The 22,763-nt window shown below is 36.5% G+C and overlaps 1 protein-coding gene across 2 annotated transcripts in view; it reads left to right on the top strand.

Moving 5' to 3' along the window:
* Positions 1-19,560, top strand: part of INTU (inturned planar cell polarity protein) — a 47,903-nt gene extending 28,343 nt beyond the window's left edge. For both annotated transcript variants that reach the window (XM_030480892.1, XM_030480891.1), the window contains exons 5-16: positions 2,184-2,302; positions 3,749-3,838; positions 4,400-4,477; positions 5,219-5,408; positions 8,275-8,328; positions 9,262-9,324; positions 10,376-10,597; positions 10,858-11,268; positions 11,790-11,887; positions 12,653-12,842; positions 16,713-16,867; positions 18,687-19,560. In XM_030480892.1, the coding sequence (XP_030336752.1) occupies positions 2,184-2,302; positions 3,749-3,838; positions 4,400-4,477; positions 5,219-5,408; positions 8,275-8,328; positions 9,262-9,324; positions 10,376-10,597; positions 10,858-11,268; positions 11,790-11,887; positions 12,653-12,842; positions 16,713-16,867; positions 18,687-18,798 (1,782 nt within the window). In that variant the 3' untranslated portion in view covers positions 18,799-19,560. The remainder of the gene's footprint in view (positions 1-2,183; positions 2,303-3,748; positions 3,839-4,399; positions 4,478-5,218; positions 5,409-8,274; positions 8,329-9,261; positions 9,325-10,375; positions 10,598-10,857; positions 11,269-11,789; positions 11,888-12,652; positions 12,843-16,712; positions 16,868-18,686) is intronic.
* Positions 19,561-22,763: the final 3,203 nt, after the last annotated feature.

The raw sequence follows: 22,763 nt of genomic DNA, 5'->3' as shown, positions 1-22,763 counted from the left end.
TTTTTTTTCCAGTTCTAAGCGTGTAGTCCAAGACTGCTATATTATGTGGCTAGAACAGCTATGGACGGTTGCTGTAAACTTAAAGACCAGTGTTTGCTTGGCCACATGAACTTTATGCAATATTAAAAATATGTATGCCAGGGCCTCTGGCTCCTCTGTTGGTAGGTGATAGATATGCAAACGCCTAATTGCAATTCCTGTACTTCAGAGTAAAGTGCAGGAAGAGAAAGCAGGAGCCCTGCTCTCTTGCCCCATTATTGCTAGAAACAGAATTAACCTTGAACGTTGAGCAGAGGTAAAAGAGGGATTGTAATGCACTTGTTCTCCCTTCATGCCGTGGAACAATTGTTTTCTGAGAAGTCTTGGCAGCTAGGGAGCTCCAAATAGTCTCTAATGTTGAGAGATGCTTTGCTGGTACAGTCAAGCTCTTTTTTAACATTTCTCAACAAAAGAACGCTGCCTTCTTCAAGACAATTGTCTTTAATTTTATTCAGTGAACAGCAGTAGACATTTATCCTGTACATGTCCTGTTCCAGATTTAGTTTACAGCAGTACTTCAAATTAGCAGTGAAGTTACTATACACCTGTGCCATATTGCACAATAAATACAATGATCTTTTACTAAGCTGCTTTACCCATATCCAGGGGAGACACGGTATGTGGATCACATCCATGTAGGCAATGGCAGCTAAAGCTAGTAACTAATTCTTCCACTTGTGAGCTTTTGGCACCCAAAAATGGAGTTAATGAGCTCTAAGGCTTGTGAGCTTTAACCACTCAACTGTAAAGGAAAGCAGTATTAGAAATAATTTGGGATGTGGGAGTGTCTCATATGATAATGGTTTCAGTGAGAATGGCTGATCTTGTCTTTTTTTATGTTTTAGTTCAAGGTAGGTATTACAGTTATGACATACATTCTTCGTATCAGCATACAAACTAAACATCTTTATGTGTTTGAACTCATTTTGGTGATGCCATGTTTTAAAATGAATAATGTTCCTATTCCTCCTATGTGACAGTGCTTTCTGGAAGCATGCGTTTAGCATTCTTGCAAAGTAGGTATTAGTGAGTAGCTATTAAGATAGCTTGGTTCATGCAGACACTGACTTGTACTTCCTGTAGCTTTTCTCCCCAGTTTTATAATTTCTGAATTAATCTTTAAGAATTCATAGTTGTCTTTCATCTACTGTTTCTTTTTTAATTGTACATAAGATGCAACTTACAGACTCTATTGTCAGTGCAGTGTGTTTGAAGATTATAGGTTTTTAGCTGGTCGGCACCATTTTGACACAGTTGCTTTTAGCCATTTCTTACGTTGTCAGGACTGCACTAATACATTTTTTAAAATGCTCTTTAGGCTCAATTTGAGAAATGGATAAAATAAAAAAAGAGAAGCTGTTTGATAAGCCATTATTTTAGATAGTCTGTCCAGGTTTGAGTTTCTGAGGTGGAGGGAGGGTTTATACTTTTTAAGAAATGAGCTACTTCTTATTTATTAATTCCATTGTCATTGTCCTCTGAACTTTCACCTTGCTTTGAAGACATTGATCTTGCATGGTGGTGTGTGCTGAACCTTGCTAACTCATTAATGTATATCTGTGATACGGCGATGACCTTTTGTTACAGTTGTCTTTTCTTTCCCTGGGAAATGAATTTTGTGTAAAGGCCCCCGTTCGTAGTGAGGAGAAAAAAAGGCTCTTTCTAGCCCTTTGTAGTGCTGTAATTAGAAAATGGCAGGGGTTTTTCCATCTGAGGCATTGATTCAAGAAAAAAGAATCCTTGTTACTAATGAGTATTTGAAAATAGAGCTAATTAAATTGGGTAAGAATGAAAAGTTTGCCAGGTCCTTCTGTAATTAAACTTCATATTCTTTTAATCTTGATGAAGGAAAATTTTCTAACGGGTATTGGCACTGGCTGGATGTGCTCAGTGACATAAATAGGAAAGTTAATCATGTCTCTGTTTCTTTTGTTTACTTAGAAAGATAATTTACTGTACTCTTTGCACTGGATATGCTTAATACTGCACGCATTATTTCTGGCCCATCACAATTTGGCAGAAAGCAATAAATGTGGGGGAACATTTTTGATTGATTGGGGGTTTTTTTAGTTTTGGGTTGGGTTCTTTTGGTGATTTTGGTTTTGGTTTTGTTTTGCTTAACTAACAGCTAACTTTCTTCACAGCAAGAAATCCTTTATCAGTACCCTGTATCAGAAGCATCCCAAAAACTGAAAAGTGTGAGAGGAATATTTCTCACACTGTCTGACATACTGGAAAGTGTTACTGGTACCCAGATTATCAGGTAAAAGTATTTGAAATGTAATGTGCTACTACTCTTATTGTTTTATACGTATGTGTACAGAAAACCACGAGTCATGCATCAAGTTCTAGACAGAAGGAGAGAGACTCTACCTGTTAGGCAGGAATATGTTAACTAGAACAGCATGCCTGAAGTTGGACAGCTCAGCCAGGATGTATGTTGATTTAGGAGAATTTCTTTGTCATGGGTGGCAATGACTAGGATTTTTAGTACAGTGAAATTATTTTTAGATCCTTCCTTAAATCTCTTAAAGCACCCTTACCTAAGATGGGGTTCTGTGGCACTGTAGTATGGATGCTGGAAATTCTGCAACAGCTTCAATCAAATTTTGAAGAGTAAATGATCATTATTGTATCTGCACATGTATTGTGTAACTTTGGGGATGGGGATGTTTATTTCTTTGTAGTTATTTGCATTTTAAATACATAATTTGTTTTGTTTGGAAAGCACTTTTGGTAACATGAAGGAGAAAAATGTTTTGGTGACCTGCAGAAATACTAAGGTATTTCTTACCTAATGAAATAACACTGTTGCTTTACTTAGTACCATCAATTTTACTGTATGAGTGAAGCAAGTTATTCATGGAGCCATATCCTAAAATCTAAGTTCCTGAATCTTTCCAGCTTAAACTCGTTACCCTTTTTTCACTTTGCAGCAGTGTTATCTTGTTATTTAAAATTTCTAAGATGATAGTAAGAAAGGTGGGGTTTTACTATAAATTTAGTGTTCGAGATATTTACAGACCTTGGTTTTAGCAGCAACCAGTACATTTAATCTGATGACCTGGTGAGTAATGTATGGTTTTACTGCTAATTAGAACCTTGGGTCTAATTCTGTTTCATGTTCTAATTCACGCTGTGGTTCAAATGAAAGTTCTTTTGGTGTTTCTGGGATTGCTGAGCTTCGTGAAGCAATTTTCTGTACAAGCATGAGAGTTCAAGCTTGTGCTTATCACTCAGGTAATACGTTCAAATACCTCTTGGGCTTGTTAGCAAAATGTGGAGTCTTTTTAAATGATTTTGTGAGTGACTGCTATGTTCAGAACCTTCATTAGTACCTCTGGTTACCTCAGTGTGATCTGAAATTACATTAATTTTGTAAGTCGATTGTGTTAAAAGCTAGGCAGGAAGACCTTTAAAGAGCATCTGAGTGATTCAGAAGATGACTATGGCACTTCAGTAACGGTTGTTCATCCTTTATGTTTGTACACTTGAAAACATTGTTAATAGTGGTGTGATCTGTTTGGAATAGAAATCAGAGAGACTTCAAGTTCTTTAGTAATGTAATTACCTAGCCCAGTTGCACGCATGTGATTATACATGAGCATAAGACTTCATATAAAATACATACAAATCATTCTGGCTTATAAAGCTGGTGTTTTGTAGCTTCATAGTTTTAACACAAGTACTTCTGGTTTAATTTTTCTAGTTCCTCCCTTTTCTTATGTGAAAAACTGGTTCAAGTTGTTTACTGGAAAGAAGTTGACAAGTTGCTTGTAATTGGCCTTCCTGAAGAAAAGTGAGTTTCAAATAAGATGCTTTGTTTTCCTTTTAATTTTATTTCACTTCCTATTGTTTGTCCTCAAATTGCACTCTTCTATGAAAAAAGCAAGAAAGGGAGGGCTTACAATGTACTTTTTTTGCTATAACTAGTTTCTATACCCGTGATTCCACTTTTTTGATTTATTCACATCTTTTATATATTCATTGTTACAGTTTCTTTTTCATTTCCTCTAGAGGGAATAAGGTCTCATTAGATCTCAGAAATAGGTATAGACTAGAAAACAGTGATTGTCAGTGTTTGGTAAAGTCAAGTCTTGATTAGACTCTACCGAATGACAGCAGTAATACTATATATATTATGTGTTCTAGGACTTTCCTTCCCTCCCAGCTTTACTACAATCTGTGTCATCACGGGCAAGTCACTCAAAGGAAATCTCTCATCAAGTCTAATGAAGAATCTTTTGTTTGCACTACATTATTAGTTAAGAATAGAGCTCTTCAGGAGATGCCTGTGCTTACTCATAGTAAAGATGTTATAAACATAGCTGTACATTTGAGTTGTTGGGTTTTTTTTTAGTGTGCCGCTTGCTCAGCTGAGGAACATGATTGAAGATGTTGTCAGGACCTTGAAATTCATGTACGGTTCTTTAGACAGGTGAGTTCTTTCAAAAGTATTTTCAGTCACTAATTTTTCATTGATGCTTCCTGAAGACAGCTAGTAGTGTTAATTTTAATGTTTGCATGGAGTTTCTTTGCATGTTTCTTTACACTTGCACAAAATCCAGGATTCTATTCTCGTTGCCTTTTTGTTTCAGTCTTAATGCACGTAAGACCCTTTTTAAACAGTGTTAATTCAGAAAGTTTTGTCCTTGATTAGTTTAAATCATTCACATAATCGAAGTCACTGGTTGTCAGCAGCACTCTGCAAATGTTACCCTTTGTGTTAAAGCACTGTCTGTAAAACATAGGTATGAATCAGTGGTTTATTTTTAATGAAGTAAATGCACCAGACTTCACAACCTCATTTGGCAGAGTGACTTGTCTGTCTCTGCATTTGGAAAACACCCAGAAAATGTTCAGTCTGACTGTAACCTAAATAAAATGGCCAAGGTAGGCTATTCATGTGCTTGCATTCAACTCAGGGTTAACGTCTGTGTGCCACAGAGAAAGAAAAAGAATAATTTCCAAAAGAATGAAACCGATCATTGTTGCATCTTAAGTTGCTCTGAGATACCTACTATCCTACTATAGTGCTTTAGTTTTTCCGACTGTTTAAAAAAACCCCGAATTCAAATGTAGTATCATGCTGTAAGGAGCCGCTTTAAGCTCAGCAGGTTATATAAACAAGCTACAAGTTTCTCACTGTTATTCTAACTTGGAGTTCATGTTTGTTCAGTGCTTTTTGCCAGGTGGAAAATGTTTCTCGCCTGGATCATTTTTTCAACCTGTTCTTCCAGCGGGCGCTTCAGCCTGCAAGACTCAAATCAAATGCCAGCCCCAGCACTCAACACTATGATACCTGCAGTGCGTTATTCTTAAACAGTCTCCCAGGCTTGCGCTGGCTGACGTTGCCTCAGGAAGTCAAGGTAATGTGGTTTTTCAGAGCTTTCTAGGAAAACTGGTATATGAGAGGCCAGAAAACTCATGCAGGTATCTTCTGCTGTTAGTGTGTAATTTACTGAAGCCCTTTGCCCATCCCAGACCACCCCTCTTCCTAGAGGATTCTTTATTTCACTTTGGAACTACACAATCATTCTCACAGGAAACAGATTGCTGTTATGAGCATAGTTTGGTGACTAGTTATTAAGGAAGAGAACATGATGACAAAAAAATTTAACTTTATTTAAAATATATATATACATACCTCTCTGACAACCAGCATATGCCATAGGGAAAGCAGCCCCTGGTATGTAGTTTTATGCTCGATTTTGACCATTTGAGTTTTTTTCCAGTTAGAAAATACTACTCTAGAAGCCCTTGTGTAGCTTGTAATTTAAATGGCTGTTACAGAATCAAAATAAATGTCCATACCTCACTTGACCCCATAGAGGTACAGCTTTTCAAGTGGATGAAAGAAAGATTCAATGCATTTTCATTTTCCATCCTCTTGAATGTTAGTGAATCTAGGATTCATTTTTGCCTTTGTGATTTTAAAATATTTTCAATTCTACAACTAGGAAGTTATTTTCCATCATGTGAAGAGTTCTTTGCGTATTATATTTGAGTCAATACATGTAAAGCAGTTTTTACAAAATTTCATAGGGAAAAAAAATCGCTAAGATGGAATGATGTTTAGAATATGTTAGTCTTGTCATGGGAGAGTTTGGTTTTTAATGAGTATTTCCCATGATTTAGTGCAAATGAAACAGCTGGGAAATTTTAAACTCAAGAGTTTTCCTTCGTGGACAGACCCAACTATTTGTAAGCTCGTAGATAACATAGTTAAGCCTAACTGTAATTATCAGACAGTGATTCTAATCTGAGCTGACAACTCCATTATTCAAGCTTATTTCATCAGGAACAACAAAAGATATGAACGCTGAACCAACTGAAAGTAAAGTATGATGGAAAATTGAAAGTGCTTTTTGGAATGGCTCTGCAAAAGGACAGTTTGGATGTTCAGAATTACATTCTGCAGGGGCATATTCTTTAATTTATAGGGTCTTTATTTGGGGATAATATTAACTAGGACTTTCCTGATTTTCTGATTTTTCCACTTAATAAGACCTCGTGTACAGATCTGAAAAATGTGTTTGGAGAGGAAGGGATGAAGTGGTAAGTCTTTTAACTTTACTGTTGTCAGGATTTGCAGAGTTATTTCAGGTTTGCTAATATTCAGTAATGTAAGTTGCCATGGACATTACAGCACTGACAGATGCATAGCTTGCTTGTTACCAAACAGATTTCTGTTTGCTGGTGTAGTCTTGTCTCTCTTTTCTCCATAATATGGATTGTCTTCTCCTTTACCTTGAGTAGCAGACTGATAATGATTTAGTTCTTTCCACCTTGACCCATAGTATGCTTGAATGTGCTTGAGGCCAATGTGTTTGCGACGATTTTAAACTTCTGCTTTTATAATACGTATGTACGAACAGCCTATTAAATATGTACAGAAGTACATACAAGTGTCTCAGAAAAGCCTTTTTCATGTCATAACTGCAGAGCTAAATCCGCTATCCAGGTGACAAATGTAGAGGTACTCACATAGTCCTGTAACACACCTGTCCACTCACTTGCAAAATCATGCTCCATAACTGAAATATTCCCATATGAAGGGAATAAAATGTTTATGCAACACATAGTTGTAGAATACGATCAGTCAGCAACCTAATACACATTTGAAATGCAACTCAGTCCACCTCAAACTGTTGTCACGCATTTTTGTCCTATGAAGTAAATGACTTTTTTTCTTGTACTGTTTAGTGATCAACTTTATTTTCCTGTATGCTTCCTTCTTTTTTCTCAAGTTTCTATAGAGAGACTCTACTACACTTTGTTCTCTAGTTCAGCTTGCAGGTTGTTTCTCAAACAATGTAGTTGATATTTATGACGCAGATACTGCTTTCCAGAATTGTCTGAGATCATCCCTTTTTTCCAGAAAAATTTGTTGTTGCAGAAGATGAAATTTCCAGTTAAGTTTTGGTGAAGATCTTTATATTCTCTAAGGAATATAAAACTTAGTGTAAGCTCTTTGTTGGGCAGAAGGCCATTTAAACTTTAACTGGGGAAAAGCTGAGACTGGTTAGTTGTCGACTGCCAACAGCCTCTCTGACATTTCTCTGTTTGAAAACTGGCTGTATTTCAATTAGAGGCAGCCTATTAATACAACCCAAGAAGTTTGTAATGATGGATTTTAGGTTCTTTTCACTAAGAAGGACATTTATGTCAGGAACTTCATTCAGTGCCTAGTACCATGTTCTTTAAAGGAACGTATTTTTAGTAAAACTTACATTAACCAACAGCTCTCAGAAATAAGCCAGCTTAAAGCAGTTTCAGTAGAACAAAGATAATGTGTGAGAAAGTTTTGGCAATTTCCATAGAGACAAAAAGTAAATCCATTGTGAAAAAGATTTTTCTAATAACTCAGCTGGATAGAATAGCTTGCCAGATTTCAGAGCTTTCTCTAGCTCTCGTGTTTTAAAGCACACTGAAAGTAAGAGTGACATCTCCTTTATACCAAACCATGGGTTCAGCAGGCACACAAGCAGAGAAATGTTACAGCTTCAAGAGGGAAACACACAGCCATTAAAAAGGAGTTTTCTTTAATCTGATGAACTGAGGTGTTCCTGATACTGGATATTACAACTGAAAAGTATGTGCAAATTTTCATCCATTCACTTTGTACGCATGAATCCTAATCTTCTGAGGCTAGCAGGACAGTGCACACCACGCTATTATTGTAAGCTCATGTGTGGGAAATCTCTATTAAAATGCACTGTTTAAATATTTCAGCTGGAGATTGACACAGCACTGAGTGACCTGGAAGCAGCTGACTTTGCAGAGCTGGTAAACATTTTATTGTTGTTGTTTGCATTGTACAGTATCTCTTTGCCTTAGTGTCATGCTCAGTAGTTTAAAAAAGTACTAATTCCAAATTAATCCACTTGGTTTAATCAAGTATGAGCTTTCTGAAACTTACATTCCAGAATAGTTGTTCTAAATTTATATTCTTCGTAGGCATATTAGAATTGAGCGTAAATATAACTTGTTTGATCACATATTTAGCATAAGAATTTGGAACACATATTTTTAATTACAAAAAGATAGTTAAGGGTTCTTAAAACCTAAAATACAAGGTAGGCAGTCCATCTTGCAAAAGAATTGAAAACACTAAGTAGAACCACCGTACTAAACAACCCAGATGATTATTTACAGAAAGCAGTGTTCATAAGTTGTAGTTCAGTGGACAGAAATTGATTGCACCCACTTGATGTAAAATACACTATATCCACCTAGAGGTAGTGTTACTAATCTGAGAGTACTGGATATCTAGATTAAAAGAGCAAAGGAATGGGTATATTTGGGGTAAAATATCAAATACTGGGGAAAAAAAATGCTTTGACTTGGAAATTTCACTCTAGGAGGGCCTCTTGTGTCGACAGTTGTTTCAGCTGTTTTGCTGTAAAGAACTCTGAGAAATAGCGTATCCTAACAAAAATAGTTTAGGGACAGAGAAGAACTAAATAGGAAATCTGTTCTTTTTTGCTGGAAATAATTGGAGAAAATGGTAGTGACATGAAAGTTGACAACGGAGGCTAAAAACTTAGTATTTCACTGAACCGTTCAGTATTAGCTGTGCAGCTGATAAGAAGAGGAGGTCAAAAATTAAAGTATTACATGAGATACTGATTACAATTGACTGGAATTAGATGACTTGCATTTGGTAACTAAAGCAAAAATTCTGAATTAAAAATGATACTATGCTTTTTTTCCCCATAGTCTGAAGATTATTACGACATGAGAAGATTATATATGATTATGGGCTCTTGTCTCTTCTACAAGGTAGTATTAGTGATTAAGGCCTAAAGATTTGGAAAATGCATCTGGAAATCTAAGCCAGTCATGGAGTAACTCTTTTCAGAACCTCACAAATATGATAAAAATGTATGATGGCTTTAAATATGTATTTCTAGTAAGAGACCTGTAACTCAAACAGAAAGAATTGATGTCAGGAAGTGATATGTGCTATATGATAAGTAAGAACAAAATGCTTGTTTGAAACTGTCTCATGGGAATTTTGCAGGGTATGATTCAAGGAGAGACAGTAATAAGAAAGTAGTCAAGAGTCAATTCAAGGGAGACTGTATGAGATCCTAATAGAAATTTTTTGGTTCATTGCCATTTTTTTAATAAAGCTAACAGGTGATCTATCCTTAATCTGTCTTTAAATCAAAGATTCGAGGAATTGTATTGACAGCCTTTTTCACTTTGGCCTCATTTGTAAATTTATGTATCGTTACTAGATGTAGACAGTGTATTTAACAGTACAAATAGGAAGGTAACAACCTTTCCTTTAAGGAAAATTAAATTTTAAGGATTTTATCATGCAATTGCTCTTTATGCTGGTAGCGTTATGAGACTAAACTGTTGGCACAGATGGAACTGCTCAGTATCTACCATGGCAGCTCTTTAACCATAATGCCTTTAGTGCTAGAAATGGTTTTGTACTGTGTATCTTCTTTGGCAATTTTATCAATTCCAGTGACAGCTCAGTATTTTTGGAGAGAGAATTAAATGAGAATTAAAGCACCTTAACTTTGTATCTGTTTTGCAAGTTGTTAAAGCTAGTGTTTCCCAGCTTGCCTTTCATAACTTGCATATATGCTGATGTCTTATTTCTTTATATTTCAGTATTTCAATTCTTCAGATGTGGTGCAAAAGCTTAGTGTTATCTGTTGTACAAGTGTACACCAAAAAGACAGTCTGTGCCAGAAAGTTTACAGTCTCAATGCATGTGGAGTGTGGACATCTCTATGTGAAAAGTACTCTTAAGTGATAAGTCGTGGTGTTGTATTTCTTACTGAATACGCTTCCTTTTCTGTGTTTAATTAAGGGTTACTTGATTGGTAATCACTTGCCAAAGGAAGATCTTATTGATATAGGTTTATATTGTCGGCACTATTGTCTGTTACCCTTGGCAGCAGAACAGAAGATCAGTCAGTTAGTGATATGGCGGGAAGTATTTCCACATCATCATATCCAGCCATGTGAAGTTTCAGCTATTACAGGATACAGGGAGCCTGAAGCAAGATACTTTTTACTGATAGTTGGCTTGGTAAGTTAACATCTGCAGTGTGTCTGTTCTCCAGTGCTCTGTTTGGCTGTTGTGTGTTGTCTGTTGTTCAGTAAGATCAACGCTTTCATGCATTTTATTCAGTAATTTTACAAAATATTTGTATTGTGGCTGTCTCATGGGATAGAACTTCTCAGAAAGTAGGATTATTTCTGCATTTGTAAAGCTTGCAAGTTTAAGTAGAAATTCTCCGAAGGCTAAGTACAAACCAAAGGCTAACACTGCTACTTCCATATTTACAGAGGTACTTCATGCTGTGTGTCCTGCTAGAGGCAGGAGGCTGTGCATCAAAAGCAATTGGGAATCCAGGACCAGACTCTGTATATGTAGATCAGGTCAAAGCCACTATACTTCAACTGGAAGGAATAGATGCCAGCATAGAGGAAAGGCTAGATTCTCCTTCCATCCCACCTTTATCTTGTGCTGACTGGTTCCTTCCTGCAACACGTGACTTGACCACCTCACCCATGCTCAGCAAGCTACAAAATACTTCGAAATCAGGAACCACTCCAGCAAGCAAAAGGACCCTGTTTGGTGACTCGTCCTCAATGACACGTAAGCCAAGCCCCACAAGGAGCAGTGGAGGACCTGACCGTGGTAACGAAGGTCCTGCGGAAGATGAAAGCAGTAATCCACAATCTGTAGTGGATCAGGTCTGAGAACAAAGACAAAGAGTATCCATAAGGTTCTGGTGGGCTTGGGGGAGGTGGCAGTTCTTTTGAAAACTCACTCAAGTAACTTTAAGACTAAATTGAAGAGCCCCCGAATTCAGTAGGAAATACTTCTGTTGCCTTGGGAAGCTTTGGGTCAGCCTCAAAGCCATCACATTTTTTAATTTTATCATTACTTGTAAATTTGGTGGGTTTTTTTTCACAAGTCAACGTGGGCACAGCTGCATTGGAAGCAGCAGAAATGACTGGAGAATACCCCCAAAAATAATAATAGTGTAAATATAAGTTACCAGAACAAATTGCTGCACAGTTGTACAACTGCTTCTAACCCATTTTAGTCTAAAATAGGCTGCAAAATACATTTATATAAATTGATGAAACTGTTTGGGCCTTTAAAAAAAAAATGCTGTTATTTTTTTCTAAGCAGATGATTTGTTGGTTTGATTCTATTCTTCTGTTTGCTGCTTTTTCTCTCTTAGTTCATCTCTATGCTTGTTTTTCAGGCCACTAAAAAGAAACATACCCTACCAAATCCATTTAATTTAGGAAGCCTCAAAAAGAACCTTTCAGAGAAAGATACAGAACTTCTTAATGCTGTCAAGTAAGAAATGATTTTTTAAGTATTTCATTTTTAAGGCCAGACTTGGATCTTTTTTTGAATATGCACAGATCACTGAAATTCCTGCACAGATCATCTGAAATTCCTGCGAAATTCCTAGTCATTTTATTCTAACCGAAAGTTTGCTATGCAAGGATTCTCAAAAGTGAAGCTCTTAAATGGAGAGCTTAATTAGAAAAGACCACTATTTTTCAAGAATATGTCAGTAGAATGTATGCACTTGCCTACATATATGTGACTTTGGAAGTTCCAACATAAGAGTTTTTGGACATAAAAACTCTTTTAGAGATACCTCGTGCCTCCCTGGTATCTCTAGATAGGTGTACAAAGCACAAAGAAGCCGTGATCTTCCCAGGTGTCACTCGTTGCTTGTGACAGCACAGTCTGCTCTGGAGTTTTGTTTGAGCTCTAAAGAAAGGTTTGCTTCCCTCCTCCATCCCCAAAAAAAGAGCTTTTATTTCTCCTTTGCTTTGGGTGAGAATTTTTGAGAACGCAAGTGCAATACCTACCTAGTACCATAGTTTCTTGCTTTGTTTTGTTTTTAAATTAACAGTCCAAATTACCAGAATTTCCTTCACGTAGAAATAAGCACCTTTTGAATGTCCATATCCATTTTTATACTGTACTGCAGTTACCAGAAAAACAATTCTGTCTTAAGAAACAAAAGTATATTTTGTTTAACTGAAATTTCTTTCAAAATTATTTTATTATTAAATGAATTCTCCTATTTATTTGTTTAATTTTAAGGTTGACATCTGGTCCTGAGAATACCCTCTTCCACTATCTCGCCTTGGAAACGATGCAAGGAATCTTTATCACTCCAACTCACAAAGAAGTAGCACGGCTCGGTGGCTCCATCCACCCGCAGTTAATTGAGAATTTCTATCGTTGCTGTCTTTCAATTCGAGACATTTTTCAGCAGTCCATGAGGAAAGAAGTATGGAGGCTTTGTTTTCTGGTTTTCTTTTTACAATCTCAACACAGTATTTCAAGATTGTTTTCACTTCATTATTTAAGTAGCTCACTAGCAGGTGTATTTGTATGTGTGTGGTTGTTTTTAAAGCTCCTGATATTTTTAGTTACGGGCAGGTTCTTTCTCTGACCATCCAACCAAGTTCACATGCAATTATGGCACTCTTTCCCACTAAAAATGCCCTCAAAATAAATAATCCATGTCTCCAGTATAGTATTTTCTTACGCAGTTTCATATTAGGACTCTTGTTTGTAACTTAGCTAAAAGTTTCACATGCTGGGTTCAAGAACTGTAAGTAGCAAAAGAGAAGCTTTAGCCATTCTAATGCTGAGAGAGAATTTTAAATTGGCAACAAAAGGAAATTCAGGCCCTCTTTTTTCACAGAAAATGTTTCAGGTGAGTGGTGACAGTGCGGCCTTCCCTCACTGTGCTGTCAGTGTCTGAACGGTGACCTGAAGAGGGCCTCTGACCATGAGATGGTTGGTCATTCTTGGTGTCTTTGGTCTCTATACTACTCAAGATTGCTTACAGGTTCGTCATTGACTCATGTCTGTAATCCTTTGTTCATGTGGATATTGGTCTAAAAGAAGTCTGGCTATAACAATTGATTCCTCTTAATTATGCTGCCAGATCTCTTAGATTTTAGATTAGGTGGGATGCCAGAATAGCTGAGGCTGTCTCCTTTATGAAGATACCAGTCCAAGCCTTGCTCTTGGCTTGGGCTGAAGTCTGATCCCAGCTGCTAGAGCTTTATGTGGGTACTTAGATTAGACTTAAAAATGGACAGATCTGATGTCAACACCTGTATTGTCTTGTGCTTGATTTACTCCCAATGATCCGTGTAGCGTAAGGTGGTAGTAGTAATGCAGAAATCTAAACAATAGGTTTAAGAATCCATTTATGAGATACTCCTTTCAGCTCAGACACTTCATGTTCAATGTACACTCTGTTTTGCTAAAAGTCTGTTTTGTTAATTGCACAGTTGATTTTTACTGACATTAACCAAATTAGGATTACATTTAGTCCCTGCTAAATTTGTGTCCTGTTTAGTCCTTTTGGAAAAGAGAAGTAATTAACTACAAACCTAAATAGAATACTGCTTATCAGTTGGAATAATTGTTTATCAATTGTAATTTTTAGATCCTAAAGTGACAATCCAAGTGAACTAAATGAGAAGTGGGAAGTAATAGTACAAACTGAATGAACACCATTTGCAAATAGCAGTATTTTCTTTTTCTTAAGATTCTCTTGAAGGTACCAAAAAAGTTACTTCTTGTTAGACTGATCATGTAGGATTTTTTAAGTGTCAGAAAAATAGGGAATTTGGTGGATTGTTTTGTTAACTTCGTACAACCCTGGGGTTTGGCTGAGAACTTTGGCCTTGAGCCATTATTTTGGGCACTTTTGTTGGGCGATGTAGAAACGCAAAAGCAAGCAGAGAAAATACACAAATACTTCTTACCATCAAATTGCTTTGGTTATAACTGTTAAATAGACCGTTTATAGTTCAAACCAAAAAAATCTGAATAAAGAAACCATTCAAGCATTAGATGTAGCTCAAAAAGTTAAAAACTCACACTTGGAAGTCAAAACTTCTGTTTTGGCCACAGCTACCTCAGCACATGTTTTTCTGGCTGCTTTGGTCGCGAGTACAGTAGGCAGCAGCTGGGTTCATTCTGCTCTGAAAATCAGAAAATCACATGATGAACATGTGTTGCAGAACAGAGTTTCTCTATTCGAGGAATTTGGGACAGTTTTTGCAGGTTGGCTCCAACAATTAATACTGAAATTGGCAGATTGCATGAGGAGAATGTGAAAGAATCAATAGAAGTTTTCCTTGTTCACAGTGCACAACAAGAAGGTCAAATATATAAATGTACTATTAAACTGCTTATTCTTTGACATCAGCTAAATATTGTTTAGGATTCTGAAAATTGTGCCAATAATGCAAAATTAGTGTAAACTGATCAATAATTGGCTTTGCTTCACTTTTTGAGACCTGAAGATTCACAATTTAACATTTAAATGTGCACAGAAATTTTGAATAAATTTTGAATTGAGCAAAAAAAAGCTCTGTAGTCTTAAACCCTAAAATATATGTCACTATAGATATTAAGCAGCCCTGGCCTCATTTCCTTCATCATCACCTTAGTATTTTCTTACTCCTAAATAAAATCAGAAGAAAAGAAGTTATAATGTATATGAAAGTACAGACCCTCATAGTCCTATCAGATATCTCTTCTTAATATATAATTTTTCTTGAGTATTTTCAATATGAGTAGTGTAATGTTAAGATGTGCTAAAACATAAATTTCAGCTTGGAAATTGAGTTATAACAACCCCATGGTTTTGATGGTGAAGATTATCAGACTGAGTACTAACATATTCCTGAAGTCTTTTTCAGTAGCAGTATTGGCAAGAAGAGGGTTTGAAACAATTTTATGTACTAAGGAAAGGTACAGGGTTAAGTCATCTATCTTGAAATTTCTTCCACTTTATGAACTAGTAGTCATTTAGAATATGCTTTATGAATTCAATCCACAGGATGTTTAGAGATATTTAGAAAAATACATTTTCTCAGAAGAATATTAGTCATTTCGTTTCTCAAATGCTGAGGTGCATTTCACTACGACTTCTAACATTTTTGAGAAATTAAGGTAGTTGTGATGTTTCTACCATCTTTTCTAGATCCTCAGCCCCTGGGGTTTCAATACTGTAGGCAGACTGAGAGATGTGGTTTCTGCTGTTACATTTGGCAGACACAAATTCCTTGAGATGCTTTTTTTCAAGAAAAACCTTTTCTTTCATCTTTGAAGCAACTGTTTGGAACAGAAGTTTCATTGGCAGACCCAGAGATGCCCTGGCTTAGAAACTCTTTTAAGACAGATTTGTTTCAAAGGGATTTCCACTGCTGTTTCCATAATCTCATCCTACTTCTCATGCTTCAAAAAAGAAAAGAAAAAGATTTAAAGCTTGTTTTTTCATTATTACGTAGACATTTAAAAAAAGAGTACTAAACTTCCCTTGATTTAAGTGGGAGAAGAGTTAAACTAGTGACAAGTGCTTTCAGAATTCCTTCTCTGTTTATCTCCATGTTCATCCTGGTCTTTTTTCCCTTCACTTTTCTGGTGAAAGACACCATGACCTTATTGAATTCACAGGACTGTTGAGCAGCAAGACAGGGACAGAGAGTAAAGTAATTTTTGTGCATGCAGTTTGATCCTCACCAAACAGGTACCAGGAGTTCTGTTAGAAACAACTTTTGCAAGGTTTATTCAAAAGCTCTGTACAAAACATAGCCCTAAAAACTCAAATGTCTTTAAACAAAAGTGTCTTGATTTTCTGTATGTCTTATGCACTCATACAGAGTAAGAGTAAGAAAATGCTCTAAGCAAAGTGCTTCAACTGTTTATTTACAAAAAAATTCCTGCCTGGCCGAGTTTATTCAGTAGACTTTTACTATCACAGTTCATAATTAGGGAAGCACACAGAGAAATAAAGATAAGACCTTTAGCTGTTGTAACACACCTTTTTAAACAACCTCTATTATCTCAGATGTCTTATTAGCAAAATAGTGTTCAGCTAGAAGGGAAAAAAAAAAGGGGGGAGCATGTGTCTACCTCCATTGTATAACAATGGAAAAGCCTGTTGATGCCAAAGTAACAAAACTGGAGAAAAGAATCATGTAAGCATGTTAGTTGTATCTTCAAGTCTGGCTTTTTGACAGCAATATCATTCATCAGAGATTCCTGAAGAAATCACAGTTATATTTGCTAGTGTTTATGTATTTTCTACATTTCAATCTATACTAGCACTTCACCAATTGTTTTACAGAATAAACAAAAAGCAGGCAGTGGGATTTCGGAATTCAGTAAGGCAGCTGAGGACCTAGATCTGATAACAGAACACGGAGTTTTGTTTGAGTGCTCTCCTGAAAACTGGACTGATCAGAAGAAACCACCACCAACAATGAATTACTGGGTTGTGGGGTGAGTTTAAAGACAAATAAATCTGTTTCTCACAGAGTTTTCCATTTTGAATATGCTGCTTGTATTCTTCGAGAATTAATTTAACTGTAGCGCATCACACAAATACTTGAGCTGAGTGAGGTGGCTTTGATTTGGGATTTGGGAAGTTGCATTGGTGTGATGTTGCACCCACTGTAAAGCATAGGTGTGTTAGTCAACTCGGGGGAGCACCACACCAGCATGTTAACACCGCAGAGCTGGCAGCCTCTGCCGTGCTGTGCTGTTCTGTGCAGACGTGCGGGAGTTCTGTCATCATCCTCTTCAGACCCTTCCCTTGTGCTCCTCATGCACCTCCTGACCCCTCCATTCCCTGCAGGTCAGTCCCACCTGTCTTGCCTCCACGCACAGTGCTGATTCAGTGATACAAAGGAGGAAGGTGAACAACTGTAGTGGTTGGTTGGTTGGGGTTTTTTTCATTGGGAAGATTAAACCAATCTACGAGTCGACTGGAGGTATTTTAGAAAGGGTGTTTTCCTTCCTCAGTTTGCTTTCAAAGTTCTGCCATTATCATTGTAAATGGATTGTGATTTGTGGTGGTGTTTAAACTTGATTTTAAGTGATTTTTATTAATGATGCATATAGTTATTGCTACATAGCTAAGCCTTACTTGCACGACAGAACAGCATACTGCCCTAGGCGTTAAATATTAAAAAGAATACATTTTTGAACCAATTAAAATCAGGTGTAATGAGAAGGTAGTGTGTATCATTTCTTCACAACTCAGAACATATCAGAGCTTGTAATTCCAGGCCAGTAAGCCCTATTCTGTAGCCAGTACTTCTCCTATGTTGCTCTTTCTTCCATCTACCATATTTTGTGCTGTCTGCATTTTAGCTGCAGTAAGTAGACCATCATATTAGGAGTAGTCAGTCAACAGCAGGTTTTCTTTTCTACATTTACCTTCTCTATTTGGTATTCCTACTAAATAAATAGAGAGAAAAATGCAAATGGCCAGTTAAATGGAAGGTGTGCTTTCACCATACGAAACCAAATTCAGTACAGGCAAGGGCTGAAAGGAAGATAAATGATTATGCTTGATTAATTCATTAAGTTATAATTTTCTACTAGTTCAACTATTGCACAAATAGAAAAGTCAGAAAACAGCAAAATATATTTCTCAATATGGCGTAAGAACTTTTTTTCCTGCTACAAGGTAAGGAAACATCATCCACCAGTAATTATATTGGCCAGGAATAATAATGTAGAAATTCTCTGACAGAGCTTTTGTTCAACCTGTTTGCCTTCAAGTCAGATGTTCAAAGAGAAAAAAGAAAACCCATTGTTTCCCACCATGAATGTACATAACTGCAGTTTGTATTACCAGCTTTCCTATTTTGGCTCTTTCCCTAAAAGATTATTACTAGATTAACCTGTGGGAATGTACCTACCCAGATGTACTAAGTCTAAAAATCAGTAAATATGTGAATACTGGGGCTTGCTCACAAGTACCCTGATTGCAGGTTGTAACCTGGAAAAATGGATTACTGCAAGCACACCAACCAGTAGCATACAAATAGGTCCTGAAAACCTGAAGTTTCTTCCATACACATGCAGTCAGGAGAAACCTGAGCAGAGAATAACTTAATTTAAAAATCTCATATATTGAAAGAAGTAAGGTGATGCAGGAGAGGCACAGGAACTTCCTAACTGTCTCACGCAGTAGTTGTTTTAAACATCTTACTGAAACCCCAGAGTACAACCAGCCTATATCAAACGGTTGAGGAGAAAAAGCTGGCACATATGATAATTTTGTTTCATTTCTTTATTTTTTTTTCCCCAGGAGACGCATTCTGCATCCCAAACCTCAGGAGTGTTATGTCTGTTTCCATGACTCAGTCACAGAAGCTGCTGTTGAACTGGCCTTTAAATTGTCCTTTGGTTTAGTGACATAGATGAGCTTCCTGAACATTGAGCCCACCTCATAGTGTTGTCATCTCTTGAAAGTACTTCAATATAAAGAGGAATTAACTCAATTGTGGTGCCCACCACATCCTTGAAATGCTTTTTAAAAAAATAAATCTACCTTGCGGTAGGACACAGGTAAATCTTTGGTGATGATTCTGATGATCTCATCAATTGAATACTTAAAAAGAATTCAGAGAACCAAAGTTCTTATTTTTATATCCTGGTGAATTATTTATCCTGATCATAACTTCATTATATGAAAACATTGCATAATTTGTACATTCAGTGCTGTTCAGTATATAATATGCAATGTAAAATGATAAGCTGATATCCCAAAAGTACTCTCTGAATATCTGGCTGTTGGTGATGGAGGAAAAAAAAGTTTTCCAGTTAATTAAAACTTCGTCCCCCTAAGGGCATGAAAAATAGTGAATGTTTTCAGTAACACTGTGTTAATCAAAACAGAAAGAAATCTTTTAGACAATTCATGGCACTTGGCCACCCAAAGCTAATGGTTTACTGTTTTTGCCAGTATGGTCTCCTGCACACTCAAGGACCATAGTGTGCTTGATTTTTTACTTGACTTCACGAGTTTTAACTATAAATAATACTTATATTTGTTAAAACATAATTTTGAAGGAATAAAACAAAATGGGGGGGGGATGGAGGATGAGGGGTCTAAGACCTATGCATGGACTTGGCTTATTTTATATTCAAAATTTCATAATAAAAAATATATATTTGTTAAAGACCAGTAATTACTATTCTATTTTTTTCACTTAACACATTTTCTCTTTTATTTAAACACTATTTGCTTAGCTAGATCTTCCACAGTTTACAGCTGGATTTACAAAAAATGTTAGGTTGCATCTGTATAAGGCAAGATGTTTGCAAAATCAGAAGTCTTCTACAAAATTCAGCTTTCCTATAAATTGTTAAAATGTTTGTAATCTACAGACAAGCTGCTCTTAAAGCATTTTTTTACTGAAGTTTAGCTTAAAATGTGACATTCTTGGGTGTCTTTTTGCCCCCAACCAGCACATTTAGATCTGGTCATCTGCACAGCATTTTATTGGGTTCCATGTCAACAGTGCGTATTTTCTTTTCTTTCTGCTGTTTTTACTTACTTCTCCTGAGTGCTTTTCATAAAATGTCTGACTAAAGTTGCTTTTTAAACAATGGGATCAAAAAGTTTAAGTATTTGGGGAAGTAAAGGCAGCCCCATAGGCGCTCATGATCCAATCTGTAGATCTTGTTTTCACTAATAAATTACACTGTTTAGAGTAGTTCTAAAATAGTCAATCCAATGCTTATAACTGCCCGCTCCCCCAGAGTGATTCACAGCTTGCCTTGAATCACCCACAGTTGCTGTAATTCCAAGCAGCAGTAGAAGCCTTAGGCCTGAAGTTAAAACAGATGATTGAAGATTTTGTTAAATCAGCCTTCTCCAACATTGATGGTTCTTAGAAAACAAGAAGCAGAATTTCAGTTTGAGACCTACAAAACTGAGTTATACCAATAGTGCCTTAGATTTGTTCTTCATCTGTAAATCAAGTGATGTGACATTCCGTTTGAAAAATAAAAATATGTATTAGTATGGATGACATCTGAACAGCACCTTTTAAAAGTCTGAAGTACGTGAGGTTTGAATAGTAGATGCCATTGCAGATGGAAGAAAGAACATAGAAAAGTAAGCAGTCTCTGCTGCACTGCTTTTACCTGACTTAACAGGCTTTACGGAACTTGGAAGTGTGTTTGTGCGCAGAAGTGTCTCTGTATGGAAATGGGTGGTTTTGCTCATGTTTGTCTCTTGTTGGGTTATATGGTTTCAATGCTAAAAAAAGAGGATATTTAAATGCTTTAAAAAGAAGACAGCTAACTTTTATCTAGATCCTTGTGTTTAGTCAGACTAGGTTACTCTGCTGCCAGTGTACTGGGTTGAATTCATCTGGGCCAAACACACAACTGAATCAATGCGGAAGAAACAGTGTGAATATGTAGCTATGTGTGGAGAAAAGAACAACTGAAGGAAGGTGGGACTCCTTCAGAACCCATAAACTATTCAGATTGGCTTGCTCCTTCACAAGAAACAGTACCTTACACAGAATTAAGGGCATCTGAGTATGGTAAAACTTTTATACTCAAAGCAGTGTAGTTCAGCAACAAAACATAGCAAAATTTGCATTAATCATGTTGATACTACACTTAAGGAGATTTTTAGTGGTTACTTTGTTAATCAACTGAGCAAAGACTGTGTTTTGCAGATTATTTTTTAAGAGTATGTTTAAAAAAAGCCCCAAAAGGATGATAGGATTTCATTTCTCACAGAACACAGACTTTTATCAGGTACCTTGGATACAAATCTTGTAGCTCTGTAATTTTCAGAAAGATTACAGACACTGTGAATCAGTGTCTAGAATTAATGTTAAAAGGAATAGATATGGAGAAGCTACTAAAGGAGTTAAAATGGTGGCATTAAGACTCACTGCTTAGCAAAGTCTAACATTGCCATTTTTTCTCATAATCCACATACAGTTTGCTCCTGCACTACCTCCTCAGCTCCGTTTTGCTTCTTATTCTTGAGTCCAAAGGGATTCTTTCTTTAATTTATAAGAAGAATATCATTACAGAAGCACTACCAAGTTTGATACCTGTATAAACCGTTCATTATTGCTTTAATATGGAGTGTGAGCACCCCCTATTGAAGCAATAAAGAAATAGGAGGCTACTGCAGGAAAACTTAGACAGTTCTCCCAAATATTCTTCCATTCTGCAGTTGCCACAGATAACCCTAGTCTTAAAAATGTATGAAGTAAGGAAGTTGAAAATCTTACATATTTCTCAGCATTACTGATGTTTCACTTGCAGTTTTAGAGTTTGTCATGCTAACACACAATGCACACACCTTTTGGCGAGTGTCAGAATTAATCCAGATTTCAAGTACCAAATGCCTGAAAAATAAATGACCTGAAAAGGAGCACTTCTGACCTTCGTTACAGCTCATACTAAAGTAGAAACAGTAGAAGGGATATTGTATAATATGTTGGGTGTAGTATAAACTTTGGAAATGTTATTTTAAATATCCATTTCTTTTTCTGTTTGGCATGGTAATTTGCCAAATGTTGCACAGAATTTCCTAACACAAGCTCTAAACTTTGCTTTTAAGGACAAACGCAAACAGATTTTTGTGTCCAAAGTGGATAGAGAAAAACAGGTAAATAATGTCTCGCCTATTAGTTCTGTTTAATAAACAAACTAGATGTGGTCAGGAGCTGTGCAATTCTGTCAGCATGGTTGGTAGTCAGTGGTAGTACATTGCTGAGATTTTGTAATGGGCTTATTTTATAACAGGAGGAAGCGCAAACATGGCTTACTGTGGGGCTTGCTATTGAAGGTAGTGAAATCTGGGCTTTGATCTTCAATGGTTTTGTGAAGTGCATGTACCTAACTGCAGTCAGAATTTTCAAAGTTGTGTTCAGGATGTGTAATTCTTTTGGAGTTAATTGGTGCAAGGATTAAGATGGATATTAAAAATCCTGGATTCAGACACCTCTGTTTCTGGGCTTTGTCAAAAAGCCTAATTGCATTTTCACAGATTGCATTAACTGGTACTCCGGTCTCATCAACCTTTATGTTTGTAACTTCACTCGTGCAATTACAGCTGCTTTTATTCCAATGGGTGAAGTTCTTGGGTTGTGTCCCTCAACCAGGAGTCTCTTATTTTATTTTTTTTCACATTATTTTTGTGATAAGCATTAGTATGCAAGTGTCCCAAAAAACTTAGATAGTAAAGTGCGTATTACTGCTGTAGATAAGTGATACTTCACACTGAAAACTGATTTCTTGCTACACATAAAGCTAGAAATGTGTTTACCAATGATTAAAGCATTTTAAGAACTTTGTTTAGTGCAATGCACCAGAAAGAGAGCAGGTTTAGCTTATAGCTCAAAAG

The sequence above is a fragment of the Strigops habroptila genome, chromosome 3 (assembly GCF_004027225.2).
Source record: "Strigops habroptila isolate Jane chromosome 3, bStrHab1.2.pri, whole genome shotgun sequence".
Classification (NCBI taxonomy): Eukaryota; Metazoa; Chordata; class Aves; order Psittaciformes; family Psittacidae; genus Strigops; species Strigops habroptila.
The sequence above is the reverse complement of the archived record's forward strand: the minus strand, read 5'-3'. Positions and strand labels throughout refer to the sequence as shown.